Source organism: Oncorhynchus masou, chromosome 5, assembly GCF_036934945.1.
Source record: "Oncorhynchus masou masou isolate Uvic2021 chromosome 5, UVic_Omas_1.1, whole genome shotgun sequence".
Taxonomy (NCBI): domain Eukaryota; kingdom Metazoa; phylum Chordata; class Actinopteri; order Salmoniformes; family Salmonidae; genus Oncorhynchus; species Oncorhynchus masou.
Window position 1 is genome coordinate 38255999 of NC_088216.1, and position 18577 is coordinate 38274575.

General features: G+C 42.9%; 1 protein-coding gene across 2 annotated transcripts in view; it reads left to right on the forward strand.

Annotated features, from left to right (window-relative positions):
* The window catches only part of LOC135539552 (solute carrier family 12 member 5-like), a 173845-nt gene extending 158026 nt beyond the window's left edge, over positions 1 to 15819 (forward strand). For both annotated transcript variants that reach the window (XM_064965487.1, XM_064965488.1), the window contains exon 25: positions 11561 to 15819. In XM_064965487.1, the coding sequence (XP_064821559.1) occupies positions 11561 to 11652 (92 nt within the window). In that variant the 3' untranslated portion in view covers positions 11653 to 15819. The remainder of the gene's footprint in view (positions 1 to 11560) is intronic.
* Positions 15820 to 18577: the final 2758 nt, after the last annotated feature.

Genomic DNA, 18577 nt, shown 5'->3' on the forward strand with positions numbered 1-18577 from the left:
CAAGCAGAGTAGTCTCATCAACTCAATTTCCACATTATTCATTACAATAATTTGTTGAGATTTATGGTTTAGTTGATGATTTGTCCCAAATACAATCCATTTAGATTTAGAAATATTTAGGACTAACTTTTTTCTTGCCACCCATTCTGACACTGACTGCAGCTGTTAAGTATTGCAGTGATTTCACTCGATGTAGTAGCTGGCATGCATAGTGTTGAGTCACCCAGATACATAGACACACGGGCTTTACGTAGAGCCAGTGTCAGGTCATTACTTTAGAAAAAAATAATTGAAAAAGGGGCCTAGACAGCTGCCCTGGGAAATACCTGATTCTAACTGGATAGTATTGTTGAGGCTACCATTAAATAACACTGTGTTCTCTTAGACAGGGAACTCTCAATCCACAATAAATGTTTTCAAATGTATAAAATGTTTTAAACAGAATTACCTTAGAGTATTCAGGCCATTTGCTATGAAATTCGAAATTGAGCTCAGGTGCATCCTGTTTCCATTGATCATCCTTGAGATGTTTCTACAACTTGATTGGAGTCCACTTGTGATATATTGATTTTACATGATTTGGAAAGGCTGTCTATATAAAGTCCCACAGTTGACAGTGCATGTCAGAGAAAAAACCAAGCCATGAGGTCGAAGGAATTGTCTGTAGAGCTCTGAACCAGGATTGTGTTGAGGCACAAAACTGAGGAAGGGTACCAAAAAATGTCTGCAGCATTGAAGGTCCCCTAGAACACAGTGGCCTCCATCATTCTTAAATGGAAGAAGTTTGTAACCACCAAGGCTCATCCTAGAGCTGGCCGCCTGGCCAAACTGTGCTATCTGGGCAGAAGAACCAAGAACCTGATGGTCACCCTAACAAAGCTTCAGAGTTCTTCTGTGGAGATGGGAGAAACTTCCAGAAGAACAACCATCTCTGCAGCACTCCACCAATCAGGCCTTTATGGTAGAGTGGTCAGACAGAAGCCACTCCTCAGTAAAAGGCACATTACAGCCCGCTTGGAGTTTGCCAAAAGGCTCATAAAGAACTCAGACCATGGCCTGAATGGCCTCAAACTCTTAGGCCTGAATGCCAAGCATCACGTCTGGAGGAAACCCGGCACCATCCCTACGGTGAAGCATGGTGGTGGCAGCATCATGCTGTGGGGATGTTTTTCAGCGACAGGAACTGGGAGACTAGTCAGGATTGAGGCAAATATGAACGGAGCAAAGTACAGAAAGATCCTTGACAAAAATCTGCTCCAAAGTACTTGTGACCTCAGACTGGGGAGAAGGTTCACCTTCCAACAGGACAACAACCCTAAGCATACAGCCAAGACAACGCAGGAGTGGCTTCGGGCTTCGGGACATATCTCTGAATGTCCTTGAGTAGCCCAGACTTGAACCCAATCAAACATCTTTGGAGAGACCTGAAAATAGCTGTGCAGCGATGCTCAAAATGCAACCAGACAGAGCTTAAGAGGATCTGCAAAAAACAATGGAACTTCTCAAATACAGGTGTGCCAAGCTTGTAGAGTCATACCAAGAAGACACTAGGCTGTAATTGCTGCCAAAGGTGCTTCAGCAAAGTACAGAGTAAATGGTCTGAATACTTATGTAAATGTGATATTTCAGTTTATTTTTTATTTGTAATACATTTGCAAGCATTTCGAAAAAAACTGCTTTTGCTTTGTCATTATGGGGTATTTTGTGCAGAATTAAAAAAATATCTTATAGAATAAGGCTGTAACATACCTAAATTGAAAAAAGTCAAGGGGTCTGAATACTTTCTGAATGCAATGTATACTTTTTTGTCAGCAGATGACTATGATGGATAATGTCAAAAGCCTCACTGAAGTCTAACAAAACAGCTCTCACAATATTATTTATTATCAACTTCTTTCAGCCAATCATCAGTCGTTTGTGCAAGTGTGATGCATGTTGAATGCCCTGTCCTGTAAAATAGCATTGTTTCTGGTCAAACATAATTTTTTACTAAAGTTTACTACGGGTTGCTAACAGGCTGATTGGTCAGCTATTTGAGCCAGTAAAGGGTGCTTTACTATTCTTGGGTAGAGGAATGACTTCTTGCTTCCCAGGCTTAGATTGAAGAGATGGCAAGTAGGAGCAATATCCGGCCTCCCGGGTAGCACAGTGGTCTAAGGCAGTACATAGAAGTTGCTAGCTGTGCCACTAGAAATCCTGGTTAGAATCCAGACTCTGTCTCAGCCGGCCGCGACCGGGAGACCCATGGGGCGACGTACAATTGGCCCAGCATCGTCCGGGTTAGGTGTGGGTTTGACCGGCAGGGATGTCCTTGTCTCATCACGCTCTAGCGACTCCTGTGGCGGGACAGGCGCATGCACGCTGACACTGTGCTAGGTGTACTGTGTTTCATCCGACACATTATTGTGGCTGGCTTCTAGGTTAAGTGGGCATTGTGGTTGGGTCGTGTTTCGGGGACACATGGCTCTTGACCAGTCTAGAGTGCCCCTATAATCCCATCCTCCCGAGTTGTAAGTCCAGTGGCCTGGGACGTAGGTGTGGACATCCGCCAGGCTTGAGAGAGGGAGCCCGCACTCCTGAACTGCCCTCCTGAGCGTATCTATGTTCCCACAAGGATAAGGGATGAGCTGCTGACCTGGGCACTCACAGCTGTCGTCACTGGACATCCAGGTATTTCTCGCACTACCCAATCCATCGCTGAGAAGTTTTGGTGGCCCACCTTGGCGCAGGATGTAACTCGTTGTGCAAACTCCTGTTCCGCATGTGCCCAAACCAAGTCCCCCTGGAATGCACCAGTGGGGAAGCTCTTGCCGCTTCCCGTGCCTCAGCGACCCTGGTCTCATCTATCCATCGACTTTGTAACTGATCTCTACTCTGACGGTTTCACCACCATTCACCACCACTCTTCCAGCAGGTCTTCCAGCATTATGGCCTTCCGGAGTACATAGTTTCCAACCGTGGCCCCCAATTCACATCACGAGTATGGAGGGCCTTCATGGAGAAGCTTTGGGTCACAGTCAGCCTCACTTCCGGGTTACCATGGAGAGGATGAACCAGGAGCTGGGGAGGTTCCTGAGGAGTCACTCTCAGGACCGGCAGGGTGCGTGGGTACGATTCTTTCCAAGGGCAGAGTATGCCCAGAACTCACTGCGTCGCTCATCTCTGGGTTGACGCTCTTCCACTGGGTTGACCCCCTTCCAGTGTGTTCTGGGTTTTCAGCCGGCCCTGGCCTCCAGACCGAAGCTCCTGCAATTCATCAGTGGTTCCGCACACGCAGAAGTGTGGAGCGATGAGCATGTTAGACTCCAGCATGCCATCCATCGTCAAAAGGAACAGGCAGACCGCCACCACAGTGAGACCACTGTGTTCCACCCTGGGGATCGCATCTGGCTCTCTACCAGGATCCTCCCACTCCACCTGCCCTGCAAGAAACTGAGCCCCCGGCTTGTGGGGCTGTTCAAGGTTCTCTGTAGGGTCAATGAGGTGACGTATAGGTTACAGTTGCCTAGTCACTATCGTATCTCATCCTCGTTTCATGTCTCCCTTCTCTCAAGCCGGTGGTTCCTGGTCCCTTAGCTGATGCAAGTCCCCCACGGCACCCCACCACCTCCCCTGGACATCGAGGGGAGTACGGCGTTTTCTGTCAGATCCGTACTGGACTCACGTGGGGGGTCAACTCCAGTATCTGGTGGACTGGGAGGGGTATGGCCCAGAGGAGCTGTGTTAGGTTCCGGTGGAAGACATTCTGGATCCCAACATCATCCATGCTTTCCACTTCCTCGGGGTCACCACCCTGGTTAGCGTCATTCTGCGGCAGGAGCCGCAAGTCAGAGGGGGGGGTACTGTCACGTCTTCTCCTCTCCTCCGGCGCGCAATGTCGCCAGAATACTAACAACCGGTCCTGGGATTCATCATTACGCACACCTGGCATCCTTCATTATGCACACCTGCAGATCATCATGATTCACACCTGGACTCCATTACCTTCCTCATTACCCCCCTTTATACCTTTATATGTCCCACCCTTACAGTGGGGCAAAAAAATATTTAGTCAGCTAACAATTGTGCAAGTTCTCCCACTTAAAAAGATGAGAGAGGCTTGTAATTGTCATCATAGGTACACTTCAACTATGACAGACAAAATGAGAAGAAACAAATCCAGAAAATCACATTGTAGGATTTTTAATGAATTTATTTGCAAATTATGGTGGAAAACAAGTATTTGGTCAATAACAAAAGATTATCTCAATACTTTGTTATATACCCTTTGTTGGCAATGACAGAGTTCAAACATTTTCTGTAAGTCTTCACAATGTTTTCACACACTGTTGCTGGTATTTTGGACCATTCCTCCATGCAGATCTCCTCTAGAGCAGTGATGCTTTGGGGCTGTTGCTGGGTAACACAAACAGTCAACTCCCTCCAAAGATTTTCTATGGGGTTGAGATCTGGAGACTGGCTAGCCAACTCCAGGACCTTGAAATGCTTCTTACGAAGCCACTCCTTTGCCCGGGCGGTGTGTTTGGGATCATTGTCATGCTGAAAGACCCAGCCACGTTTCATCTTCAATGCCCTTACTGATGGAAGGAGGTTTTCACTCAAAATCTCACGATACATGGCCCCATTCATTCTTTCCTTTACACGGATCAGTCGTCCTGGTCCCTTTGCAGAAAAACAGCCCCAAAGCATGATGTTTCCACCCCCATGCTTCACAGTAGGCATGGTGTTCTTTGGATGCAACTCAGCATTCTTTGTCCCCTCAAACACAACGAGTTGAGTTTTTACCAAAAAGTTATATTTTGGTTTCATCTGACCATATGACATTCTCCCAATCTTCTTCTGTATCATCCAAATGCTCTCTAGCAAACTTCAGATGGGCCTGGACATGTACTGGCTTAAGCAGGGGGACACGTCTGGCACCGCAGGATCTGAGTCCCTGGCGGCGTAGTGTGCTACTGATGGTAGGCTTTGTTACTTTGGTCCCAGCTCTCTGCAGGTCATTCACTAGGTCCCCCGTGTGGTTCTGGGATTTTTGCTCACAGTTCTTGTGATCATTTTGACCCCACGGGGTGAGATCTTGCGTGGAGCCCCAAGATCGAGGGAGATTATCAGTGGTCTTGTATGTCTTCCATTTCCTAATAATTGCTCCCACAGTTGATTTCTCCAAACCAAGCTGCTTACCTATTGCAGATTCAGTCTTCCCAGCCTGGTGCAGGTCTACAATTTTGTTTCTGGTGTCCTTTGACAGCTCTTTGGTCTTGGCCATAGTGGAGTTTGAAGTGTGACTGTTTGAGGTCGTGGACAGGTGTCTTTTATACTGATAACAAGTTCAAACAGGTGCAATTAATAAAGGTAACGGGTGGAGGACAGAGGAGCCTCTTAAAGAAGAAGTTACAGGTCTGTGAGAGCCAGATATATATGCTTGTTTGTAGGTCACCAAATACTTATTTTCCACCATAATTTGCAAATAAATTCATTAAAAATCCTACAATGTGATTTTCTGGATGTTTTTTCTAATTTTGTCTGTCATAGTTGAAGTGTACCTATGATGAAAATTACAGGCCTCTCTCATCTTTTTAAGTGGGAGAACTTGCACATTTGGTGGCTGACTAAATACTTTTTTGCCCCACTGTATGTTCATTCCTCTGTCGGTATTGATTCCTGTTTTCATGCTATCTTGCCACTGTTAAGCTGTCTTGTTTCATGTTTGTTGTTTTATTAAACATTTCACCTGTTCTTGACTCACAGCGTCATAGCTACTGTTGGCAGGTGAAAAGCCAGCTTTAATATCCACTGTCGATCATCCAGCTCTGGCTCCTCTCTCCCATTGCTTGCAACAAATTCACGGATTTGAGGGAGGAGAGAGAGAAATCTTTCTGAAACTCTTCCACAAAACAGCAATCTCACCTCATTGTGAAATATCAAGTCGCCGTATTCCTCCAGCAACTCGCGTAATTGACAGTGATTCAGTGCCCTCGCAATAATATTGTTCACCATGCACATAACTTACTGCATCACATTCTGTAAGTCACAGTCTTTGAGTTCAGCCACAAGTGCTTCCTGTTGAATAAAACGTAAGAAATTTGTGAATATCCTGTCTCTTTCTCATCAGGCCCTTCTCCTTCCCTCGCATGTTTGGGGTGCCGTCAGTGCACACAGAAGCCAAATTTGACCAGTCAATATTATTATCAGAAAACAATAAGGCTTTCAGAGTATCCTCTCCTCGTGTTTGTCCCTGAAGGGGCAGTAAACATAAGTTCCTCTCTGAATGACTCATTTTGAGGGAAGTGGATCCAAACACATAATTTAGCAATGTCACATACATCAGTGCTTTTGTCAAGCGCAATACTAAGACATGGCACCACAGATATGTCAGTTATCAGTTACTCACCGATGTCCTCACCAATGTCTTGTTATGGTCGAGTCTGAGTTGCAGTCCCTTAATTTGCTTTGAAATAGCTTCCTTGTTTGTGAAAATTGCATACAATATTTCGGCTGAGGCCTCTGTGAAGGCATTCTTGTTTCTCACGAGTCTCCACGCAATCTCATATGTTGCCTCTGTCGCTTTTTCTGCAACAGTGCTAGATCTGTCCATTTGTTGTGGTCCTTTGAGCTGTCTTTTAAGCAAATAAGACAAAGTGAGCTAGTCCCATCATGCAGTACAAAAAATACTTGCCTGTCCATTTCTCTTGGAACTTTCTGTGTTCTTCTTGAATCGATCGTATCCTTCTCTTAGCCATCAGAGCCAATTTAGCCACGCAAGCTACGTTAGCTATCTGCATTTACCCGCCGCCATCTTCCTGATTTTCCTGGTTCTCTGGTGGTTGCTCATTCACAGCTTGTTCTCCAGCTCTTCCCCTACATTTTCATTGTCAATAGATGTACGTTTCTTTTTTACAATAAAATGATCCATGTCGACCAGACTGCAAAAATACCTCGTAGCAAACTGATATGTGTCGGTCGCTGTAGCTGAGCAGCTGCACTATACTGCCATCTATCTGCCATCCAGTGAACAATAGATATATTCATTGAAGTGATTCAGGCCTGCAGTAAACACATTGAATTGAAATTGTATCATTGTTATGTATTATGAATGGAAAATAGGAAAATCACAAATTTAGGGCTCGGCCTGCGGGCTGCACAATGAGTACCACTGATCTAGTATAATGATTAGCCTCATACACATTGTCTATTGGTATCGTATTAAATTGAGAACATATAGCCCAACAATATGTGAGTTAAGCTATTCTCCGCTTCAGATGCACAATGTCAAGGGTGAATTGCAAATGCCCATATGGCCAATCGCAGGGTTTCCCAAACTCGGCCCTCGGGACTCCAAGGGGTGCACGTTTTGGTTTTTAACGTGGTAACGGTACAGGTTCCCCAAGGGCACCACCCCCCCCCCCCCCCCCCACTCAACTCAAAAGGTGGCGCACACATTAACAAGTCCAATAGCTCAAATGAAAGATAAACACCTTGTTCATCTACCCAGCGAGTCAGATTTCTAAAATGTTTTACGGCAAAAACATAGCACATATTTATGTCAAACCACCACAAAGACACAGACGATATACAGCCATTTTGTCGAACAAAAGATGCAATCACAAACGCAGGATTAAAAGAAAAATAATTCACTAACCTTTTGAAAATCTTCATCAGATGACAGTAATAGGACATGTTACACAGTACATTTATGTTTTTTTTTTCAATAATATGCAATTTATATCCATAAATCTCCGTTTACTTTGATGCCATGTTCAGAAAATCCTCAAAAATGTCCGGAGAAATTATAGATAGCTCCGCCAGATAACAGAAATACACATCATAAACTTTGACTAAATATACATGTTCTACATATAGTTAGAAAGATACACTGCTTCTTAATGAAACCGCTTTGTCACATTTCGTTTTAACATTACATAAATCGCTCACTATGCAATAATCTGAGGCAGCGCTCAGACGTAAGCAATATTTCTCCGCTATGTTGGAGTCAACAGAAATACAAAATTACAACATAAATATTCCCTTACCTTTGATGGTCTTCGATCAGAATGTAGTGGAAGGAGTCATACTTACCCAATACATTGTTTTGTTTCAAGTCGTGTGTCTTTGTATTAGCATCTGCTAACACTTTCAGCTGAAATGCATCCAAAATGACTTCTGGTCCCGAACAGTTGCACATCAAAACTTCAAAATTACATATTATATGTCGACTAAACTGGTCAAACTAAGTGCAGAATCAAGCTTTAGGATGTTATAAACGTACAAAACAATTGGCGATTCAACCGGACAAAAGCAATTCTTCTCAGACAATCTGGAACAGAGGAATGACTGTGTACAATTCGCGCCCTAACGCGCATGTATTTTCTCACAACACCCACTCTTTTGCCTCCCAAAGGGTCAAAGCACACGGGATTTGAACAATTAAACGCAGATCCATAGCTGGTTGGGAAGGGTGGGGGCGATGACATCAAAGTTGGCTCAACTTTCATGTTTCCAAAACTAGTTTGGGAGATTGGCTGCCCTGTGAGTTCTGCTATACTTACAGACATAATTCAAACGGTTATAGAAGCTTTAGAGTGTTTTCTATCCAATAATAATTATTATATGCATATATTTGCAATTTTGGACAGATTTCTTTTCAATTTACTATGGGCACGCAATTCATCCAAAGGGGGCAGTATTGTCCCGAGCCTTAACAGGTTTTAACCTAGTACTACACATCTGAGCTGATTCAAATAATCATCTAATCATCAAGCTTCGAATAATTTGAATCAGCTGTGTAGTGTTAGGGAGAAGAAAAAAAACATGCACTCCTTTTGGTTCTGAGGACTGAGTTTGGGAAACGCTGGGCTAATGCCATCATACTGTAGGACAGTGGTTCCCAACTCCGGTCCTCAAGTCTCCCCAACAGTACAGAGTTTTATTGTTATCCCAGAAAAGCACACCTGAACTTCCTACTAGGGCACACTGCCTCAGTGATAATAGTTTAACTCTGGTTTATAGACATATGATTACTGCATACAATAGCTATAGGATTGACAGAGGCATTCAGGGACTTTGAGGGACATAAATTAGATTACTTATAAACCTGTTATGGCTAGACATTCTGCTAGCGGAACCCCTCGACAACATCCGGTGAAATGGCAGAGCGCCAAATTCAAATTAAATTACAATAAATATTAAACTTTCATGAAATCACACATGCAATACACCAGATTAAATCTAAACTTGTTGTTGATCCAGCCAAAATGTCAGATTTCAAAAAGGCTTTATGGCGAAAGCAAACCATGCTATTATCTGAGGATAGCACCCCATCAAACAAACACAGACAATCATCTTTCAACCCGCCAGACGCAACACGAAACTCAGATATAAAGATATAATTCATGCCTTTCCTTTGACGAGCTTTTCTGTTGGCACTCCAATATGTCCCATAAACATCACAAATGGTCCTTTTGTTCGATTAATTCCGTCGTTATATATCCAAAATGTCCATTTATTTGGCACGTTTGATCCAGAAAAACACTGGTTCCAACTCGCGCAACATGACTACAAAATATCTCATAAGTTACCTGTAATCTTTGTCCAAACATTTCAAACAACTTTCCTAATGCAACTTTAGGTATATTTTAACATAAATAATCGATACAATTTAAGACGGGATAAACTGTGTTCAATACCGGACGAAAACAATGTGGAGCGTGCTGTCAGGTCACGCGCCTCTACACTTCACTCGGCCCTCGTTCTGAACTGCCCTACTTCTTCATTACACAAAGGAAAAACATCAACCAATTTCTAAAGACTGTTGACATCCAGTGGAAGTGATAGGAACTGCAAGCAAGTGCCTTAGAAATCCAGATCCCCATAGAATACCCATTGAAAAGACAGTGACCTCAAAAAAATCTTGGATGGTTTGTCCTTGGGGTTTCGCCTGCCAAATAAGTTCTGTCATACTCACAGACATCATTCAAACAGTTTTAGAAACTTCAGAGTGTTTTCCATCCAAATCTACTAATACTATGCATATATTTGCTTCCAGGCCTGAGTAGCAGACAGTTTACTTTGGGCACGCTTTTCATCCGGACATGAATATATTTGCACCTAGCCCGAACTGGATACATATTATGACTTCCAACGTTCATGGGACAATGTACATTTTCTGCAGCACTACGACAACTCAGAGAAACAATGGTAGGGATTATCTGAGCAGGGCTTGGTTCATTGATAAGTCATTGTCTAGTAGCCAAGATGATTTGGATGGACTCTGTCATTCCTGTAAAGCGTCTTCTGTTTCCAGAAGGTGACAAAGTTATCTCTAAACGTTATGCCAATGTAAGGGGCTTAATACAGTTGTATTCCAGCCACTAGGGGGTACTCAGGTGAAGTCCAAGGGAAATAAAGAAATATAGTTTAAGTGAATTGGGGAGAGGAAGAAAGTGCTGTAAACTGCTGTTACATGTATGATTAAATATGATTCAAGTCAAGTAAACAGTACCTTTCATGGTGTAGTTTATATTATAAGCTCATAGAAAGGGTAACACCAACAAAGCCACAGTAATATTTTAGCCAGGTGTGTAATGCCAGTAGCCTGCTGATGAATCTTTCACAGGCGCTGTCCAACGATGGTACCTGGCCTGAAATAATTGGCTGCTTTTTTAGAAACTTTCAAAGCTAGAATCCGTTTAAAAAAAAAAAATTCAGCAGTTCCAAGCTAGCCCTCCTAATGTTGTTTGACCCCACATGGACTACAACAGCATCAGCCCCCTGGCTTCCACAGCATTTTTCTGTAGGATGTGTAAATTAACATACTATAGCTTTACTCATGTTAACACTCCCATGGAGTTTACAGAATGGATTATGTCTTAAGTCATCTTCACACAGTTTATCTGCCCATAGAAGCTGTGTCGTTACAAATAAGTATCTGACTTGTTTTAGTTTTTTTAGTTTTAGTTTGCTTTTTTGTGTCCACCACACTGTGGTAGTGGGCTGAAGAAGGCTGAAGAGGTGTTCTGGGAGAGGGGTGGATGGTAGTCTGGTGGAACATGAACCTTACCTCCCACTTCCCCAATGTGGGATGGTTATTTCTAACGGCTGTCAATGGTATTATATGCCTATGATTAAATACTTTTTTTAAGAAAGAAAAAAAGAGACAGAACCTTGCAAAAAAATACATTAAAAGGGGGCCTTCCGGGTGGTCTAGGGCTGTGCCAGCAGAGACTCTGGGTTCGCGCCCAGGCTCTGTCGCAGCCGGCCGCGACCGAGAGGTCCATGGGGCGACACACAATTGGCCTTGTGTCGTCCGGGTTAGGGAGGGTTTGGCCCGGGGAGGATATCCTTGTCTCATTGCGCACTAGCGACTTCTGTGGCAGGAATAAAAAAAATACATTAAAAAACAATTTATAATAAAGAGAGAAACTATTATAAAAAATAGTTGGAGGTAGGTAAACATTTTAATAAAATAAATATTAAAACAAGTAAGTATCTGGCTACTAGTAAATGTAAGCATAACGCTACAGAGGTGCACCAGTTGTTTTCCTTATCTTTTGCGCCCTCTCAGACATGGAGTTCCTGGAGGTCCTGACTGAAGGTCTCAACAGGGTTCTCCTGGTTCGCGGTGGCGGTCGTGAGGTCATCACCATCTACTCTTGAGAGAGCAACCCCCCCCCCCAAGTCCATGATTCCCCCCCCTTCCATTTGTTTCTGTCAGACACTCCGCTCACACCCAAGCAATACCCCATCTCACCTTGCTTCTCTTCACGCTATCTTCTGTTTGCCTTAAAACACACTCTCACACACACACAAACACAGAATCTATTCAGACTAGTAGGATGCTATTTAGATTACCTCACACACTTTAGAGCCTTTTCCGGTCCTATAAGATGTCAGAGGTAGCCTCTTTTAGCTTCATATCCAGACCACATATCATCTAGAGCAGATGGCTCAGAGACTTCGCCTCCTCCTGTCCATGACCCAAATAACCTACAAAGGAAAGGTTTAGTCCACTTCCAATTCACCCAGCAAGATTATCAATCAGTACTCTGAAATGAAATAGCGTGAAATACTGCCCTCTGCTGATTGCAGGTAGCCATCACTGTCCAGTTCCACACCCTTTGTGCTATTCATAGCTGCCTATTGGTCAATCCACTGGTCATTTGGTTATGGAGTCAAGGATACAGAGGGTTAGGTGAGCTGGGTTGTTCAGTGTGATGTGTGTGTCTGTGTGTGTTTAAGACTGCGTTTGCACAGGTAGCCCAATTATGATGTTTTCTTCAGTAATTGGTCTTTTGACCATCAGATAAGCTCGGAAAAAGATCTGATATGCTTGGTCAAAAGACCAAATATCAGAATTGGGATTCCTGTGTAGACGCAGCTTAAGTGTCTCATTCATCCGATTGTGGTTTGTTATGAGGGGATGTTTTAGAGTGCCATCGATTTGGAGTCACCTACCTATCAACATGGAGTAGCCTAACGCAAGACTGAACAGTGGTCAGTGGAGAACTGAGGATGTTGACGTTGTGTAGCTAGTCGTGTATATAAGACCCTGCGAAACCACAGCGAAGAGAGAATACGAAAAGAGTCCTGTGGGAAACCCTGTTCATTAAGTGCGGAGATGACCACCGTTGAGAAAGACTGCTACCCATGGTCATGGTTGGTGGTTTGAAGAGAACTTGGTCATTCTTTTAATCAGGGTAAGTTGTGAACGAAGGAACAAAGTTTGGAGGAAGATGGGAGAGAAACGAACAAGCCTCCGTGATGACATAGATCGTGCTCTATGAACTTTGACCTCATCTTGAGTACTCTGCAACATGTCGTCCTCATGTCGCTGTACTTTGTTTTTGCTCTCGCACTGTCATCATATTTATACTTCTCCATTTTCCCCCTTTCTAAGTGTCTATGTGTCCCGTCTAGATCCAGCCACTGTTAGTGCCAAAAACAACCAGGCTAACTTGATTTAAGATATTGATACGTTGTTAGACTGTGAGGAGCGTTCTTAGCGGAAAGGTCGTCTGACAGAAAAGCAGGGGCTCTTTCTCAATGTTCTTTCCTTGATTCCTACTATCCCCTTTGCTCGCCTCCTTGGACAGAGGAGAGACAAAGAATCGAGGAAAGACAATTGAAAAAGAGCCCCTGCTCTTATGTCAGACGACCTTTCCACTAAGAACGAGAAACTGAAAAGAGACGGGGAAATATTATGAGCAGTGAGTTCATCATTGTCAGACACCCACACCCCTTGACCCCAGTGTGGATCACTGTAAATAGTGTAAAAGCTCTGATGCGTTGTTAATTATGAGTGTAGTATGTTTGTGACTTACTAAAAAGCTTCTAGTGGAGAAAATGTTCCTTCTCTCAAAGGGTCGGTTCAAAACTGCTTTTGGATGGCTTAGGCTCCTATCACTATGGTAACTGTCACTGTATCCCTAACGAGTACTGCACCTGCACTGTCCCCCACTGTGCAACAGGTGATTTAATGAATTTACCAGTTCATTAAATGAACATTTTTCCACCTAGAAAACAAAATGATGTTTATGTTTATAGACAAAAGTTATGCATATTTATATAATAGAGATATAATTTTAATTATCGCAAAAAAATATATGTTGTTTTGCCAAATTTAGTAATGTTTACATGTGCCATATAAAAAAATATTTTTAAAATGAAATCGATCTATGAAAGTCTAATATTGATTTAAAGTACAAATTGTGCATTAGGTTGAAGGGTTAGTGTGGGGTTAGTGTGCAATTAAATAGTAATAGATATAAAAAGTGATGGAATGGAAAAGGGTTACACAGCTATGAAACTCACCCCATCTGTAACACTGAACCCTATGCAGTATAATCCAAATATGTGATTTCGTATCCACAAAATTGGCACAGATTTGAGCCAATATGTATGGCCCTGACAATGAATGGATTATTAGCTAATTACAACAAAGACATATACATAAGTGCATTTTGAAAGGAATGTGCAATAGCTGAAATTTGGTCTCACATATTCATGTTATTTATTTTTTTACTCATCTATTTTGTATGTAGATTTCATATGTCTAAGGAATTTATTAATATATCACAATGACAACTATCATCATGTATTTATTTTGTGTTTTGAAAGTCACTTGCACTTGTAGTGGAACTATGAAAAAATATATATAATATATATATATATATATATATATAATAGAGGGTTCAAAACAACAAATTAAACTAGTTTATAGAGCTGTTGAACCCAGTATTTATGTTTAAAGTGTTGTTTGAAAGTCAGACTCATATGTTGTGAATTCTGCTAGTATTAGAGTTATTTGTAAATGAACACATCTAAAGGAACATATAAAAGATATCAGTAAAAGGGTAGGCATATATAGAAATACATATCAATGCTGGTGGTTTGTCTCCTCCAAGACTTGACCCGGCTTTACCTATTAACTATTGACCTGAGAGTCTTTCTGGACAGGAGTCATTTTCAGCTTTGGAAGAGAACATTCCTGAATATATTATACAGTATCTTGAGGCAATACTTATACCATTAGGGTGCAATTTGTTTGGGAGTCCGGGGGCAGTCCCCCCCCTCCCCAGTGTTTTTTTTAATTATTTTCACAAATGGCACTCTTGATTATTCCATCTTCTTCAATCCACATTTAGTCTAGAGAAACTCTTAGCCCAGACTGCAACTTTGAACGTTTTATCAAGTTGAATTGACAACAGTCGTGCAATAAAGTGTTGTTAGAACTTAAAGATAGTAAAGTTCTTTGTTTTACATTTTGATTGATGTGTGAAATGTTAACTGCAATTCACTGGTAGTTCTCTGCCAGTTACATCAGATCTCTTACAAGAGCAAACTCTAGCGACTGGTCTCGCCACTGCTAGTTTTTACATATGGCCAATATATGACTACAACCATATGACTCTCTCCTATTATTACACAGTTTGATTAATAGACACTCATATCAACTTTCAAAATACTTGGCTATTTTGGAATTTTACTACAACATTGCCTGCATTGACTGAGCCTTTAATCTATTTATAAAGAAAATATCTCAAATGTTGGTGAAAAAAGGATTTATGGGAAATTAGTTTGTTTGAATTTCCAATGTGTTTTATAATTACTGTTTGCATGGTCTTATGTGGACATATTTGTTTCAGTGGTATATGGTGTCATGACTTATATGTACAAGGCAAGTGGTTTGGAAGGGGAGTGTCCTCCATCTACACTAGGGCTCCCTTTGGGGGTCTGTGATTAAACTACAAGACGTTGCTTTGGTCACAGAAATAATAACTTGAGAATGATTGCCTCGTGGTTACATAGTTAGACATTGAAAACAAGTATTTTGCAAAAAAAAGTATAAGTTCACAATATTGTTGTCAATCTTGCTAAATTAATGTTGCGTAACGTAATATGAGTTTATGCGTTGAATAGATGGGCCTGAGAGATGTTCCTTTTGCTTTGTATATAACACTGCAGTCAAAAACAGTAGCCTATGGCGATGTTTGTTGTCCTTTGTTGTACACTGTTTTATCACTGTGGACAAAGTCTTAGCATTTTGTAAGATTATGTGCAATATTGTTTTTTACTTGGGGAATCATTTTTCATTTGGTTGTATAACATTGTTGTTTTTCATTGGAACACATTAACAACTGACAAGTTGGTGGTGTGCTCATTAGAATGTTTAGAGCCAGGTCTTATGGACCATAAAGTTATTTTGTGTTCATCTCCTCTGTGGTGGCTGAGACAGAAAAGCACTTTATCTAGAGCTAACACTTGTTGTAATTGAAGGTTAGAGGACATAATCAGTGTTTAATAAAAACTACCTTGCCCAGTTTACACACCGATTCATAGCTTCCTCTGGTGGTATGAGTGTGTACTGCAGCCAGTTGGAGTAATATTTAGGTGATAGCGGGATATCTAGATCAGATCTTGACATTACTCTGCAGTTTTTCACTGCAATTATATACTAACTTTTCATTTAATTTTCTTCCTTTCACTTTAAGTATGTGCAAGGGCAGTTTTGCGTGCAGTAAAACTATTTGGTTGTTTTTCTTTTCTCCATTTTTGGGGGGAAAGATTCACAGTAGATGGTTGATTTATAAAAAAAATACTCTGATCTTGCATATGATTTAGGGTTAGATAAGTATTTATAATAAAATAAACAGGTTTGGAGAGCCTTTAAGCACAAAAAATATTGGTGAATAAAAAATTGTGGTTTGATTCATCCTGAAGTTGCCATATTAAATAGTTTAATCCATGAGATATTGCAAGGTGAGAACTGTACAATAGGGGTTGAACAGTAGTGCTATAAATCTACCCTAATAATCCTCACTAATCATGGAACTATGATGACAACGGTCCAGTCGTGAACCACGCGCCACGCTCTAGGTTTAAACTGCTACGTATGACCTGTGTTCCATAATGATTAATTTCCCAACCAGTGGCGACCCGTCATTCAGAGCAGAGCCCCACCTGTTTTGAGACCCATATTTTTTGCAATCTCCCCCCCCCCAAAAAAATAACAGGGCTGTTTTGCATGTTATTTTGGCATTAATACGTGTCACATATCAGTTTGCAAACAATGTAAAAAATATAGATATCATTGAGTTAATAAAGCTGCATACTAACATGGTCTCTTTTTTGTTTTCTTGAATAAGGCAGCACCAAAATGCAGGTGTAGCTCAGTGCTTTCTGAGGTGGTGGGGCAAGCCGGCAGAAAATACGGAGCGTTGCGCCGTGATTGGCTCAGTGTTCTGTCACTCATTAGGACACTATGTCACCGCCAAGTCAAAGGGTAGAACTAGAAAATGCTAGCCCTTTGGGTGCTGCCATAGAGTTATATTAGAAGTTCCCATCCAAGAAGGCAAATCACGTTATATGTACAGTAGCTTTGATTGGACTGATCATATCAACATCCTACTTTCAAAATCTTAGCTAGCGGCCTCCCAAGTGGCGCAGTGGTCTAAGGCACTGCACAACAGTGCTAGTTGTGCAACTATAGATTCTGTGTTTGAGTCCAGACACTGTCTCAGCCGGCAGCAACCGGGAGACCCATGAGGCGGCGCACAATTGGCCCAGCCTTGTCCGGGTTAGGGGAGGGTTTTGACGGCAGGGGTGTCCTTGTCCCATCATGCACTAGCGACTCCTGTGGCGGTCCGGACGCAGTGCACGCTGACACGGTAGTCAGGTGTCTCCTCCGACGCATTGGTGCGGCTGGCCCGGGTAAAGTGTGCATTGTGTCAGGAAGCAGTGCGGTTTGGTTGGGTTGTGTTTTGGAGGATGCACGGCTCTCGACCTTCGCCTCTCCCGAGTCTGTACGGGAGTTGCAGCGATGAGACAAGACTATAACTACCAATTGGGAAGAAAAAGACGTAAAACATATACACTGCTCAAAAAAATAAAGGGAACACTAAAATAACACATCCTAGATCCAACTTTGATGTAATGTCCTTAAAACAAGTCGAAATGAGGCTCAGGGGTGTGTGTGGCCTCCATGTGCCAGTATGACCTCCCTACAACGCCTGGGCATGCTCCTGATGAGGTGACGGATGGTCTCCTGAGGGATCTCCTCCCAGACCTGGACTAAAGCATCCGCCAACTCCTGGACAGTCTGTGGTGCAACGTGGTGTTGGTGGATGGAGCGAGACATGATGTCCCAGATGTGCTCAAATGGATTCTGGTCTGTGGAACGGGCGGGCCAGTCCATAGCATCAATGCCTTCCTCTTGCAGGAACTGCTGACACACTCCAGCCACATAAGGTCTAGCATTGTCTTGCATTAGGAGGAACACAGGGCCAACCGCACCAGCATATGGTCTCACAAGGGGTCTGAGCATCTCATCTCGGTACCTAATGACAGTCAGGCTACCTCTGGCGAACACATGGAGGGCTGTGCGGCCCCCCAAAGAAATGCCACCCCACACCATGACTGACCACCGCCAAACCGGTCATGCTGGAGGATGTTGCAGGCAGCAGAACGTTCTCCACGGCATCTCTAGACTCTGTCACATCTGTCACATGTGCTCAGTGTGAACCTGCTTTAATCTGTGAAGTGCACAGGGCGCCAGTGGCGAATTTGCCAATCTTGGTGTTCTCTGGCAAATGCTAAACGTCTTGCACGGTGTTGGGCTGTAAGCACAACCCCCACCTGTGGATGTCGGGTCCTCATACCACCCTCATGGAGTCTGTTTCTGACCGTTTGAGCAGACACATGCACATTTGTGGCCTGCTGGAGGTTATTTTACAGGGCTCTGGCAGTACTCCTCCTTGCACAAAGGCGCAGGTAGCGGTCCTGCTGCTGGGTTGTTGCCCTCCTACGTCCTCCTCCACTTCTCCTGATGTACTGGCCTGTCTCCTGGTAGCGCCTCCATGCTCTGGACACTACGCTGACAGACACAGCAAACCTTCTTGCCACAGCTCGCATTGATGTGCCATTCTGGATGAGCTGCACTACCTGAGCCACTTGTGTGGGTTGTACACGCCGTCTCATGCTACCACTAGAGTGAAAGCACCGCCATCATTCAAAAGTGACCAAAACATCAGCCAGGAAGCATAGGAACTGAGAAGTGGTCTGTGGTCACCACCTGCAGAACCAC